General features: G+C 31.8%; 2 protein-coding genes across 2 annotated transcripts; both read left to right on the forward strand.

Annotated features, from left to right (window-relative positions):
• The first annotated feature begins 4,720 nt into the window (after window positions 1-4,720).
• LOC145746849 (synaptonemal complex protein 3-like) lies at window positions 4,721-6,146 on the forward strand. The gene is made up of 7 exons (XM_082564843.1): window positions 4,721-4,841; window positions 5,149-5,236; window positions 5,351-5,483; window positions 5,563-5,673; window positions 5,747-5,847; window positions 5,929-6,031; window positions 6,090-6,146. The coding sequence occupies exons 1-7, from the start codon at window positions 4,721-4,723 to the stop codon at window positions 6,144-6,146; spliced, it is 714 nt and encodes a 237-aa protein (XP_082420969.1).
• A 1,164-nt stretch (window positions 6,147-7,310) lies between these two features.
• LOC145763593 (non-selective voltage-gated ion channel VDAC2-like) lies at window positions 7,311-9,480 on the forward strand. The gene is made up of 8 exons (XM_082575071.1): window positions 7,311-7,443; window positions 7,624-7,673; window positions 7,929-8,134; window positions 8,229-8,339; window positions 8,438-8,554; window positions 8,635-8,785; window positions 8,868-8,925; window positions 9,029-9,480. The coding sequence occupies exons 1-8, from the start codon at window positions 7,377-7,379 to the stop codon at window positions 9,118-9,120; spliced, it is 852 nt and encodes a 283-aa protein (XP_082431197.1). The 5' UTR covers window positions 7,311-7,376; the 3' UTR covers window positions 9,121-9,480.
• Window positions 9,481-13,238: the final 3,758 nt, after the last annotated feature.

The raw sequence follows: 13,238 nt of genomic DNA on the forward strand, positions 1-13,238 counted from the left end.
CATTATGGTTAACGGCATCCAGCACAAAAAATCAGTCAAAATGAGTAACATGATTCTAGTTTGAATTTTTCTTAGTTTTTTCGATTTAGTGTTGCTGACCGCAGTTGTTCGACGAAATATGATCCAATAGGCAACACAAACAAACAAGAACGCAATAAAGTTGAATGTAACTATGCCAAAAGAATACTCCCAGCTCGCATCGCCCAAGGAAACATAAAACTTTGGAAGGCACACGCTGTTTTCGTTGTAGTAACCTACATACCCACTTAATTTAACATCATACTTTTTATAATTTTTACGAAGGTAATGACTTAATTTATCCCAGGATTCCGTCACGGGGGGTATGTTGTTAGTTGGTTTCGTGATCGCCAGTCGGTGTATAAATCTCGAAAATTCTTGCTTGTTCATCAAGTCTGAACCCGCGAAGTTAGTTGTTAAATGGACGGCAGAAATAAAATAGTCTTTGAGTGATTTTAACAAAGGTGACGCGCTCAGCACAATGGCTACTAACCAAGAAAAAACTAGGCCAACTATTGGAATGTAAATTGGCATGTTCTTTACCTTAAACGGCTGTAAAACAGAATACAATCGAAGTGATGTCAATGATACTATTATAAACACAGAAGCTTCGCTTGATAATAAGGCTAGTGCACCCAAATGGCTACACATGCTGCTTGTTCTCCACATTTTATCATGTTTGCAATATTGACCGGAAAAATATAGACTATGGTACAACAAAGTTATAAGATAAAGTCCCATTAAAAAATCAGCCATAGACAGGTTCAGTAATAAAAGATTATTTATTCGAGAAACGGGATTCATTTTAGAGTAGCCTCGCATTGCATATGCGGAACCAACGAACGTAACAGCATTGCCCAAAGTGGCTAAAAAAGCGAAAATCCAAGTCATAACGCGGAGAACTGGGGAACTTAATAGTTCTTTACGTGATGAGAAAACATTTTCGTCCATATCTTTTGGACATTCATCGCTTTGGTCGGTACAGTCTGCCACGCCGTCGGCCATTTTCTTTCTTGGGACCGAAAACGGAATTCCATTTTCACAGTAAAAAAGGTTTGCACATTCCAGCTCATCTGACATGTCGTCACATTGTGGCACCCCGTCGCAAACTAAATCTTTATCAATGCTGATTTTTCCTCTGCTCTTGCAATAAAACCTGGCCGGACAACCCATCTCTTCGACATCGATTCGGGGAAAGCAATCTGTCCACATTCCATCACATAACAGGCCGACATCAAAAAACGTATGCTTGTTTCTGTAATATATAACAATATGAATTTTAGGTTTGGTTAACACTGCAAGAAAATTATTTTAAATAACTTACTTTACGTTGCACATAAACTCAAAGGGCGGGCCTGAATTTCCCAGCTTATATTTAATGTCACAAAAAGGTAGAGTGAAGTTGCAATTTTCGCTACACTCATCAGCAAGGTCAAGGCATTCAGGCCTTCCATCACAAACCACAGCTCTGATTAATGTTGTGTTCTTTACGTTACCGGGACAGAGTATTGTATTTTCTTTTGCTATTTCATGGTTTGTACAGTGGCGTTCGTCAAGTGAGTTATCTGCAGTGTCATTACAATCGTTTACATTGTCACATATCTTTGAAATGTCAAGACAAATGCCATTTTCGCAATCAAATTGTCCAGGCGAGCACATGCACCACTTTAAAACAGATGATGGAAGCTCGTATAAAGTTGTGCTCGGAAAAAAACTGTCATGACCACTTAGATCTTGTGTTAGAGCTGTATCGTTTGAGCTACAAAATAAAGGAATTAAACACCTTTGGAATTGGGTACGACACTAAAACCAGTCAAGTCCGGTAGTTTGGCGAACCGGTCATGGCGTCGGAGCCTGGCGTCGGAGCCTGGCGTTTACGGATACCTCAAAACACGTCAAAAACAGCACACCCTTTTCCAATAAAAAATATAAAACCTATCACCTTAAGGTGATATGGAAAAAAAAACAGTCAAAAACGTAATTATTTAATTATGAACAATTCAAAAATAACGTTGTAACTTTAAGCTTACTATAAATCGTTGAGTCCATCAATCGTTAATTGCCTGTCGTAGGTGGAAGCATGTGTGCAAATAGAACTGCACGTTGAGATTGAGTGATCTTCGCAAAAGCATTCGTCCGACAAATCGTAACAATCAATCACGCCATCGCATTTTTGTTTGCCCGATATTACTAGCCGCCCATCCAAGCAGTTGAAACAGCGAAACGTTCCGTTAACGGTACACATATCGGAATGGTCTGGGCAACGGCGATATTCATCCAAGGCAACATGTTGTGGCATAACACAAGATTTCATTTGCTTACCAATGTGACATTTGAAACCCCGTCCTTGTCTTATCTCATCTGTTTTATCGTTACAGTTTGGTACGCTATTGCAAACTCGTGAAGAAGAGATGCATTTGCCTTTATAAATGTAATACGGTTAGACAAATTACAGTGTATTGTTATTACATGCCTATTTATGTTTTATGCTTGCAAATCTATGCTAGTATTTTAGTTTCTTAATTATACCTTGATCACAAGGAAAATATCCTGACTTGCAAGTTTTTTCCGCTGTGCAGGCTGACATTGGCCAGCATGGCATCTCACAACCCAATTCATCTTCTCCTCCTTCACATTGTTTAATTGTATCACATACCTCTTCCTTTTAAATTAAAATAAATGTTGTTTAATGTATATTGTAATAGTATTTAACAATTAAATAAACTGACCTGTAAAATGCATTGGCCGTTGCCACATTTATAGTACCCAAATGCGCAGTCGCCCTTTTTGCATCTAAAATAGATTGAAGCAGTCATATTGCACAAGTTAAAGTAATCATTTGTATCCGAATGTATTGGTGTAGACTACAACCTAATATAAGAGCTATTTATTACCTATGTGGTGGATAACAGTTTCCCGAACAATATTTTTCATCACTACCATCAGTACATTGCAAACCGCCTCTACATACTAAACTTTTAAAGATACATTCCCCATCATCACACATCCAAAATCTATAAAAAAATATATATATTTTAAGTTTAAATAGTTAACTTTTGATCTAAAGTTAAAACATTTTTAAGGTGTTATACTTTTTCGTGCATTTCTGATCTTGACAGAACTCATAAGGGTAACATGTGGTGTTGGTTAAATTCCTCTCTCTAAAGTCGTCGTTTACTGACCAGGAATTTTTGCATTGCGACAGTAATCTAACACACTTTCCCTCCGAGCATTGGTGAAACTTCGTTTCGCATGTTGTTTCATTTATACATTTATGAGCCGGGTAACATTGTATTTGGTTTTTGTAACTTGTTGTATTTTTCGCAACACTGCGCCAGTAAGCCTCGGATTCAGCTTTGTTTAATCTATCATGGCGTGTATAGGTAGCTCCACTAGCCGATGAAGGACATCGATCCTTTTTTAAAGTGCAATTTCCGTTGCAACACAATCTATAATCTCGCTCACATGCAAATGTGGATTTGCAGTGCAGATCGTTAACCTCATCACATTCGTATATGCAGGAAGGCAGCTGTGCCTGCTCTTGGTTTGTAACTGTACAAAAATCGTTGATTTAATATGGTAAAATAAATTAGAATAAGCTAAACTTAATTAATGTTTTTAGTCTTACCTTTAAAATATATAAAAATCAAAAATCCCAAACAAATAATTATCTTTTTCTTTTTTATAAACATGATTTGTATAGCAAAAAGAATAAATCTACATTTGCTCTGCACTTTTTTTAAAACGATATCAGTTACTCTAGATTAATTAAAAGATTGTGCGGTGTAATTATAATTGCAAGTACTTTAGGTTTGCAGGCTTGGATAATGTACGCTAATGGAACACATAAAAAGAACAATTAGGACAGTATTCACATAACTGTTTAAACTATTATATTAGAGTTCACTAGGTAATTAAGAAATTAGATAAGTGTTTTTAGACCTACGGGACGGGATTACATGTTCATAATTTAACGCTTCACACAAGGATCTAGATGTCCACTGTGTGTTTATTAAAACGCTAAAATGTCTGTTTTTTTGATTAATTCACATGTCATGTTATTTTATAATTTTCCTTACTTCTAGCTTGAATTTAAGTACAACTATTATGAATTGGTCGATTGGTATTGTATGGTCACACTCACACTTATATTTCCTTTTAAAATTTTGATTGCACAACAATTGTCATGTATTTTATAAGCCCTGTGATTTGTGCAGTTTTGTTTTAAATAGTTGTATTATTACTCGTTGCAGCTTAGTTAAAATAAGTAAAAATGTACTCATGTTGCAAAGTTGATGTAAAATTGTGTTGTAATACAGTTTATGTTTTCGAATAATAATGTTTATGTTTCTTGCAATATCCATGTCTTTAGCGGGGTTATGTTTTTTTATTTTAGAAATGTGGAATTCCTATGCACAATGTTAATAATTTTAGAAAAATTAACAAATGTTTGGGTTGGCACTTATTTTAAAAAAGTAGTTGATTTTATTTTTTTACAACAATTTTTAAAAATTGTTACCCGCTTGCAAATGTAACGTCACGAAGTAGTCAAGACTTTTGTTAGCAATTTTAATTTATTGTCTGCGTTTATTTAGCTGTTTAGCCTGTTTAGCTTCGACGACTTTGCTTTTTATATTAGATTTACTCGTGTTAAATCCTAATTAAAATAATAAACATAATATTAAACAAAGTTTGCCCCAATATGCCACGCAAAATCAGCAAGCAACGTTTACAAAACAACGACACTGAATCGCCAGGGGAATTTGATTCGAGTCCCTCTCTAAAACAAGAAGACACTCCTGATCTAGTTGAACGCTATATAGGTACAAAAAACGATATAACTTGTAATTTATTATTTGATTTTGTTAATAAGCATTTGTCGTGGTGGTTATGGCAGCCATTGTATCGTCATTAGACGGTGCGCTTGGCCTACTTGCCTGGCTACTTTCCGTTTTTAAACAGTATCAAGCTACATTCATACTGTTAGCCTACTTTCCGTTTTTAACAGTATTATTAACAAATAAATATTTGCAACTAACTAAAGTATTTTGTTTTGTAGGTAAAAGCCTTTACTATACAATAACATAAATCTAGTAATAGTGATTTAACCAAAACCTTTTCGTTATAAAGAAAGAAGCAACAAACGCACATATAAAAAACGTCGTGACCAATATGGAGACGATTCTGACGATTCAGAAGAAGGCGGTGTTACCAAAATGTAGGCATTTTTGTAATGAATCTATGCTTGACCCTTAAAAAATCTAAAACAATATTTTTTTTAACAATATTTTTTTTAATATGCACAGGGCTAAAATTTATTTTTTTACTTTAGGGAGGCGACAATGATGAAACAATTAAGTAGTGGTTGGAAAAAAACTATTTCATCGAAGCAAAAACGATTTGAAGCATTTTCAAAATTTTGCAATTCTGAAACTGCAAAAGTAGATTCAATTGTTACTAAGCAGGTACCTTAACAATTATTAAATTAAAATTAAATGCGATTTGCCGAAAAGTTTTGTATTTTTGACGTTGTTATTGTAAAAGAAACCAGTTCGAAATAAGTTATTTGCGGAATATGACAAAAACTTGGACACGGTTCTGAAGCAATGGGAAACTGGTACAAATGCTGCGAAATTTGCAGAAGAGAAAATAAACGTAAGTGGCCTTGCCTACACTTGAGTTTTAAAGTTAAAGCTCGTATGTATTGCTTAATATACGCATTGATTAGAATCTACTGGCGCAAAAGCAAAAGTACTTATCTGAGGTTCGTCTTTTGCAAGACAGGCGTGTCGAGGCTCTAGGAAAATTACACCAGCAATATATCATCAGGTATTTTGAGTGTGGTGTATTATGTCAAAGTCCTTTTACTTAAAATGTTAATACATAGCCTACGTGTTTTGACTGTTTTAGTCGAGGCCAATTAACAGACGCGCACCATGAAATGTACGATGAAGCCAAAGAAAAAAGAGATGAGTCAATCAAAAATTTACAGAGGAAATTTCTTTTGGACAAAGTAAGATCGCCGCTGCATTTGTTAAATGTGAGAAACTTTTAATATATTTTTTTTGCAGAAAAATGAGGAAATGACTAGTTTCCGAAAGTCGTTGGAATCAATGATGTTTAATTAACTGTAGTTATATTAACGTTTTTTCAATCTTGTTTAAATTGATTTTATTCAGGTTTTAGTTTCTTGTTATGTTTTTGAAAATTTAATAAATAAAACCCAAATGACACAGTCCAGTTAATAAGAGTCAGAGCCAACTTTACATTAAAGCAAATATTTTTTATAAAGAAAGGCCTGTTATTTGTTTTAGTTATTATACTTTGTTTATTTATTTTGTGCTATGTAATGTTTTAATTAGACAGCAACTCGTGACGGTTGGAAGGATCATACCGTTACGTATTTAAATAATTATCCGCGTATTTACGTATCGGATATTTCGCAATCACTAATTATTGTTATTGATAAATTACCAACCACAAACATTGCCTTAGTTTGCCAATTTAAATGATCGATTTTAGGGCCTGCTGAAGATTAAACTGTACCTATCCAATGTTGTTATTTTTAAGAATTGGCATTGTATTTAGTTTTGCTGGTTGAAACTCAAAACTGATATACATAAATCGAAATAGTAGTAAAAGGGCGAAAATCCAACATAAAAAAATCAAATTAGTCAATTGTTCATGATTACGGGTTGCATTTTAAATATATTTTTTAAACAAAAAAAAAATTTGATACCTTTCAGTAAGTTCAAATGCAACAGTTGCCTTGTTGCTATGTTTTAGTCTACAGCAAGATTTTTGCAGCCTGTTTCTGTAAAAATGGAAGATTTTCTACTGCAAATGTGTAAAATTACCAGTAATTAAAAACTAAACTGTTAATAAGTTTACTGTAAATATTCTAAATATAATAAATTTAGTTATAGATATATTATATTTATTTCTAAAATGCCCCTGCTATTTAGTGTTGGCGTACCCTATTTTTTATAATTTCTATTATTATAGATTTGCAATCGGGAGTAACCTCTAGCGCGTGAAACAAACCTACATGATTTGTAATTATGCAATAGCTCTTATTCTTGCTGTAAGCACAGTATTACTTCGTACTTGATTTAATATTGTTTTTATTTCGTTGAGCTATTTTTAATTTATATGTTACAGTGATTTCAAATGTGCTATCTATCAGTCTATCGGATCAATAATTAAATCAAGTCAATCAGTAAAAATGCAGGCGTACGCTAACGTTATATTTAATGCTGAATATAATACGCATTTACAATTTAAATAATAACTTGTATTATTTTTAGTTGATACCTTTGTTAAGTTTTTAATTATTGTAATTTGTTTAAAAAATAAAAATGGTTGTTCCACCTCAATATTCGGACCTTGGAAAATCTGCTCGGGATCTTTTTGACAAAGGATTTAGTAAGTTGTTTTAAATTTTAAAACCTATTTAAATTTTTTTTATGTATATAACTGTAAATTATTTAGAGACTTTAGCAGGTGCTTACATCTGCTTTTGTCTGTTTGTGATGCCTAAAATAGTGATGGATGGATGTTATTACACTAGCTGACTAGATTAATAAATAAAGTTTGCAATTTTAGATTACGGATTTGCCAAAGTAGATGTAAAAACTAAGACTTCAACTGGTGTTGTAAGTATTTTTTAAAAGGCTAGTTAACAGTAAATAGTTAATATTAATTTTATCCTGCTGTAAAAGCAACACATCAACGGCCTTTTATATTTATATGATAAATAGGCTATATATATATTTTTTTAACAATGTTTATATATATTTTGTATATACTTTATAAATTGCAAAGTTTTACATTTAATGATAAACGCAGTATTGTGAAATATATATTTAAGTTGTTTAACTTTTTATCTTTAATTTATTTTAAAATTGTAGGAATTTACAACAAAGGGATCATCTTGCAATGAATCTGGTAAAATTGGTGGTTCATTGGAAACAAAATATAAATGTGCGAAACATGGGTTAAGCTTGACTGAAAAATGGACAACCGAAAATAATATCTCCACAGAGGTTGCAATTGAAGATCAAATTGCTAGTGGCCTTAAAATTACTTTTTGCACAGCATTTTCTCCAAATTCTGGGTAAGAAAATATTGTTAACAATACAACAATGTGTATTATGTATTTTGCTTTACCCTAACCTAACTTATTTGATTTTGTAACTTTAATTTTGCAGAAAGAAATCTGGTGCATTAAAAGCGGCATATAAGAGAGATTACATAAATACCAATATTGATACTGATTTTAATTTTGCTGGCCCTACGATACAAGGATCATCTGTTTTGGGGTAATAATCAATAATTAATATTACTCCCAGTTAAACGAAGTACATAAATTATTCATTTCACAAGAAATATCTTAATAATGGTGACCTTCTTTTGACAGGTATGAAGGATGGTTAGCTGGTTATCAATTTGCATTTGACACCTCCAAATCATCTTTGACTAAAAACAATGTTGCGATGGGATACAATGGTGCAGATTATCAAATTCTTGCTACAGTGTAAGCATTTAAACAAAAAAAACATTACCTTGTACTTACCTACCTTTAAATTGGTTATATTAATATAATTTATCTTATAGAAATGATGCATCGGAATATGGAGCTTCAATTTTCCATTGTGCTGGTCCTGGCTTGGCCACTGGTATTCAACTTGCCTGGACTGTTGGACAAAACAACACTAGATTTGGTGTGGCTTCTAAATATGACGTTGACTCTGATTCATCTCTAAGTGTAAATACCCCTATATCCAAAATTGGTTAACAAAATCAAAACTTCAAAACAGCTAAAAAAATTTCCTTTTTTTTGTTTATAGGCAAAGGTTAACAATGTTGGACAACTTGGCTTTGGTTACTCACACAAACTTAGACAAGGCAAGTAGCAAAATTTAACAACAAACTAGTTGTGTAACTTTAATTAACTAGAATTAAAGCATTGTATTATTTTTTTACTTAACCAAATTTTTCTTCATTTTAGGTGTTAAACTCACCCTTTCAAGCTTGGTTGATGCCAAGAACTTAAACGGAGGTGGTCACAAAGTTGGATTGGGCCTAGAATTTGAAGTTTAAATCATGTTGTTTTCTCCAATATCCTTGCTTACAAAAAAAAACTTATTTACCAACAAATTTGATGCAATTAAACTATATTTCAAGAAAAGCTTATTCGTTAATTAGAACTGTTATGTATTTTAAACAACAATTTAATAATTAATGTCAAGGTACATAACAAGAATGACCGGTTGTTGTTAGTCTTGTTTATGTTGTGTTTTTAAAAAAAAGCTGCATAATGCAGCCATTGTGTTACTTGGCCCTCTTGTATTTTTATCAAGAGTGTGGTTGACATTTTAAATTCTTATCAATCAATTATAATTAACTGACGTAGCAATTATCCTGAAAAATACAAAAGTTTGGTTGTTGTTCTTGTGTAAATTTTGTGCATTCTTTCCAAAAATACTTGCTCAACAGTAAAGTTAATAAACATGTCGTAATATAGACAATTTCAATAGGATCTTTTATACTTCTTGAATTGGTATTTTAATGCAATTCAATATGAAAACAAAATAGAAAGTTTTGTTACTGTAATTTCTTTGACAAAATTTAAAATAGTGAATTATTTTTGCAACATAGGTAGGATCTGATGTAAAAACCGAAAGTAAAACTTAGGGCCTGTTAGAGTCCAATTGAGCATCAGATTTTACACTTTTTTCAACAGTTGAGACTTAGGTTTTAAGTTTACTATTACCGAATGCATATCACAATCGATTATTTTATGTTGTTTAAATGTACTAACCTACCGTCATTAGTACTGTTTTTTCACTGTATCTTCAGTCTATTTTGGTATACCATTTAAAAATAGTATTTGCAATACAAAAAAAAATTGTGCACTGTCACCGGTAAGCAGACACCTCACCCCGAATATTTTAAGTGTATTATCGTACCGTCAATGTTTAGTACTATTTTTACATGTAATTGCAATTCTTTTGGTAGTTTTTTATAATAAATTCTATTTGTAATATGGTCACAACACTGGAGACATTGCACACCACCGTTCCTTCATTTTTCGTTTCTCCATTTTCCATTCCTCCATTTTCACAGGCGACCCCTTCGCCTGTTGCCCGCCGTTATTAAATAATATTTTATTCATTGCTGTTTTTAGAAGTTGCGTTACCAATTATTTTTACGCCCAATGTAATATAATTCTGTTTCTGCACAATAAATTTACTTATTCAATTATTTAAATATCGATATTTAAAAAATGTTTAAATAAAGTCTTCAATATACAGATATAGTCTGATAGTGCAGGCCCTATTGAAATTTCGTAGTTATTATTTATTTTTTTTCACTGGGTTTGACAAGCATAATTATTACAATTCAATATCTAAATAAATAGTATAAAATTGCTTTTGTCATTTTTTTTCTTTGCACAAATGTATTAAATATAGTATTTTCTTTAAAAATCAAATAGATGCATGAAAATTCTAAAAAAGTAATAGAATGCCATTTACATTTTTGACTTTTTAACAGCCCTTGTATACCAGTTATCACACCTTTATGTAACCGAGTACTGCCCCAATATAAAAAATGAATCTTGAGGAATGTGAAAAACTTCAAAGAGCTCATATTCAGTTTTCTGGAGAAATTGAAAACATTATAAAAAAATATATAAAGCTTTCGAAGAAGGGTTATGAAGCCGAAAAAAGTACTGCTATAGAAATGGCAACAGGTAATTCGACTTTGATTCCTGATGAAGATATAACAATCTTAAATACAACAAAAATAGATATAGATTTAGACCCAATAGACCCACCTCTTTCGGCATTGAATGCAAGTGTTTTCTTAGCGGAAGAAATGTTTTCAAATTCAGGTCATTCCAATTTAAACAAAAGTTTTTCTAAAGATGATACTGATTTGTTATCAATTTCCCACTACAGAGGTGTTGCAAAATTTGGAAAATTAATGTCTGATTTAACAATGACTGAAGAAGATGATTCTGAATTATCTTCAGCTGAAGAAGGGCATGGAATAAATTTTAATAAATCTACAGATTATGAAAGTTCTGAACAATCTTTTTCAAATGATGAGAATGATTTTTCCAATGAATATATAGCTAATGATGAGAATCTTTTTATGCTAGAAAGATTACAAAATAGATTAGGCATCAGAGAAAAACACAAAAACCTACTTGCTAAAAATTATTTTTCCAAATCAACTTGTCCTAATGCTTTTCAAAAACACACTGTTGCTCGAGATATTTTATCATCAGGTTCTGATACCGACAGCTTAGTTTGTGTTACTTCATCTCCTGATATAAAATCGCCATCAAAAAAAAATCAATCGAACAAAAAATTTGTTAGTTTAGAAAAAAATGATTTTAAAAAAAAATCCCAAAAGCTAACAAGTTCATATGTACAACCAACCACATTGCTACCAAAAACCTCCAAATCAAATTCACATAGGGGTATACTACAGCTCAGTGATACTGATTCAAATGATTTAGATTGTTTTCAAACCCCAATGTCATATAAACAAGAATCAGGTTGCAGAACAATTGATTTTGAAAAAAATAAAAGATCGAAATCTTGCAAAAAGGTTAACAAAGCAGTAATTTGTCAAAACAACATCACTTTTTCCAAATCTGTTCCTTTTGAAGATAGATTGAAGCCAAAAAATCTGCAAAAAAACATAAGAAGAAAAATGAAGAGTGAATTTAGTGACAGTTTTTCTAGATCGAATTCAGATAATTATACTTCTTCGGATGAAAGTGGTTCAAATACTGAAGACAAACTAAGAGGAAATCATGTTTATCATAAAAAAGATACTGGACCACCAAAAAGAAAACAAACAAAATCTCAAGGAAAATTGGATAGAAAATTTACAAAAAGTCATTTAGATGATAGTAGTTCTTCTGATAAGAATGACTTGAGTCTTACATCCCATCTTATTCAAGTAAAAGCCAAAAATTATCGAAGAAAAAAAATTCTTCAATCTTTATCTGATGAAAAATTGCCTCCAATGATTAAAAATGATTTTCAAAAAAAATCTCAAAAGCTAACAAGTTCATATGAACAACCAACCATATTGCTACCAAAAACCTCTAAATCAAATTCACATAGGGGTATACTACAGCTCAGTGATACTGATTCGAATGATTCAGATTGTTTTCAAACCTCAATGTCATATAAACAAGAATCAGGTTGCAGAACAATTGATTTTGAGAAAAATGGAAGATCCAAATCTTGCAAAAAAGTTAACAAAGCAGTACTTTGTCAAAACAACATCACTTATCCCAAATCTGTTTCTCCTAAAGATAGATTGAAGCCAAAAAATCTGCAAAAAAACATAAGAAGAAATATGAAGAGTGAATTTAGTGACAGTTTTTCTAAATCGAATTCAGATAATTATACTTCTTCGGATGAAAGTGGATCAAATATTGAAGACAAACTAAGAGGAAATCATGTTTATCATAAAAAAGATACTGGACCACCAAAAAGAAAACAAACAAAATCTCAAGGAAAATTGGATAGAAAATTTACAAAAAGTCATTTAGATGATAGTAGTTCTTCTGATAAGAATGACTTGAGTCTTACATCCCATCTTATTCAAGTAAAAGCTAAAAATTATCGAAGAAAAAAAATTCTTCAATCTTTATCTGATGAAAAATTGCCTCCAATGATTAAAAATGATTTTCAAAAAAAATCTCAAAAGCTAACAAGTTCATATGAACAACCAACCATATTGCTACCAAAAACCTCTAAATCAAATTCACATAGGGGTATACTAGAGCTCAGTGATACTGATTCGAATGATTCAGATTGTTTTCAAACCCCAATGTCATATAAACAAGAATCAGATTGCAGAACAATTGATTTTAAGAAAAATGGAAGATCCAAATCTTGCAAAAAAGTTAACAAAGCAGTACTTTGTCAAAACAACATCACTTATCCCAAATCTGTTTCTCCTAAAGATAAATTGAAGTCAAAAAATTTGCAAAAAAACATAAGAAGAAATATGAAGAGTGAATTTAGTGACAGTTTTTCTAAATCGAATTCAGATAGTCATATTTCTTCGGATGAAAGTGGATCAAATATTGAAAGTAAACTAAGAGGAAATCATGTTTATCCACATCAACATAAAAAAGATACTGGACCACCAAAAAGAAAACAAACAAAATCTCAAGGAAAATTGGA

The sequence above is a fragment of the Corella eumyota genome, chromosome 1 (assembly GCF_963082875.1).
Source record: "Corella eumyota chromosome 1, kaCorEumy4.1, whole genome shotgun sequence".
Taxonomy (NCBI): domain Eukaryota; kingdom Metazoa; phylum Chordata; class Ascidiacea; order Phlebobranchia; family Corellidae; genus Corella; species Corella eumyota.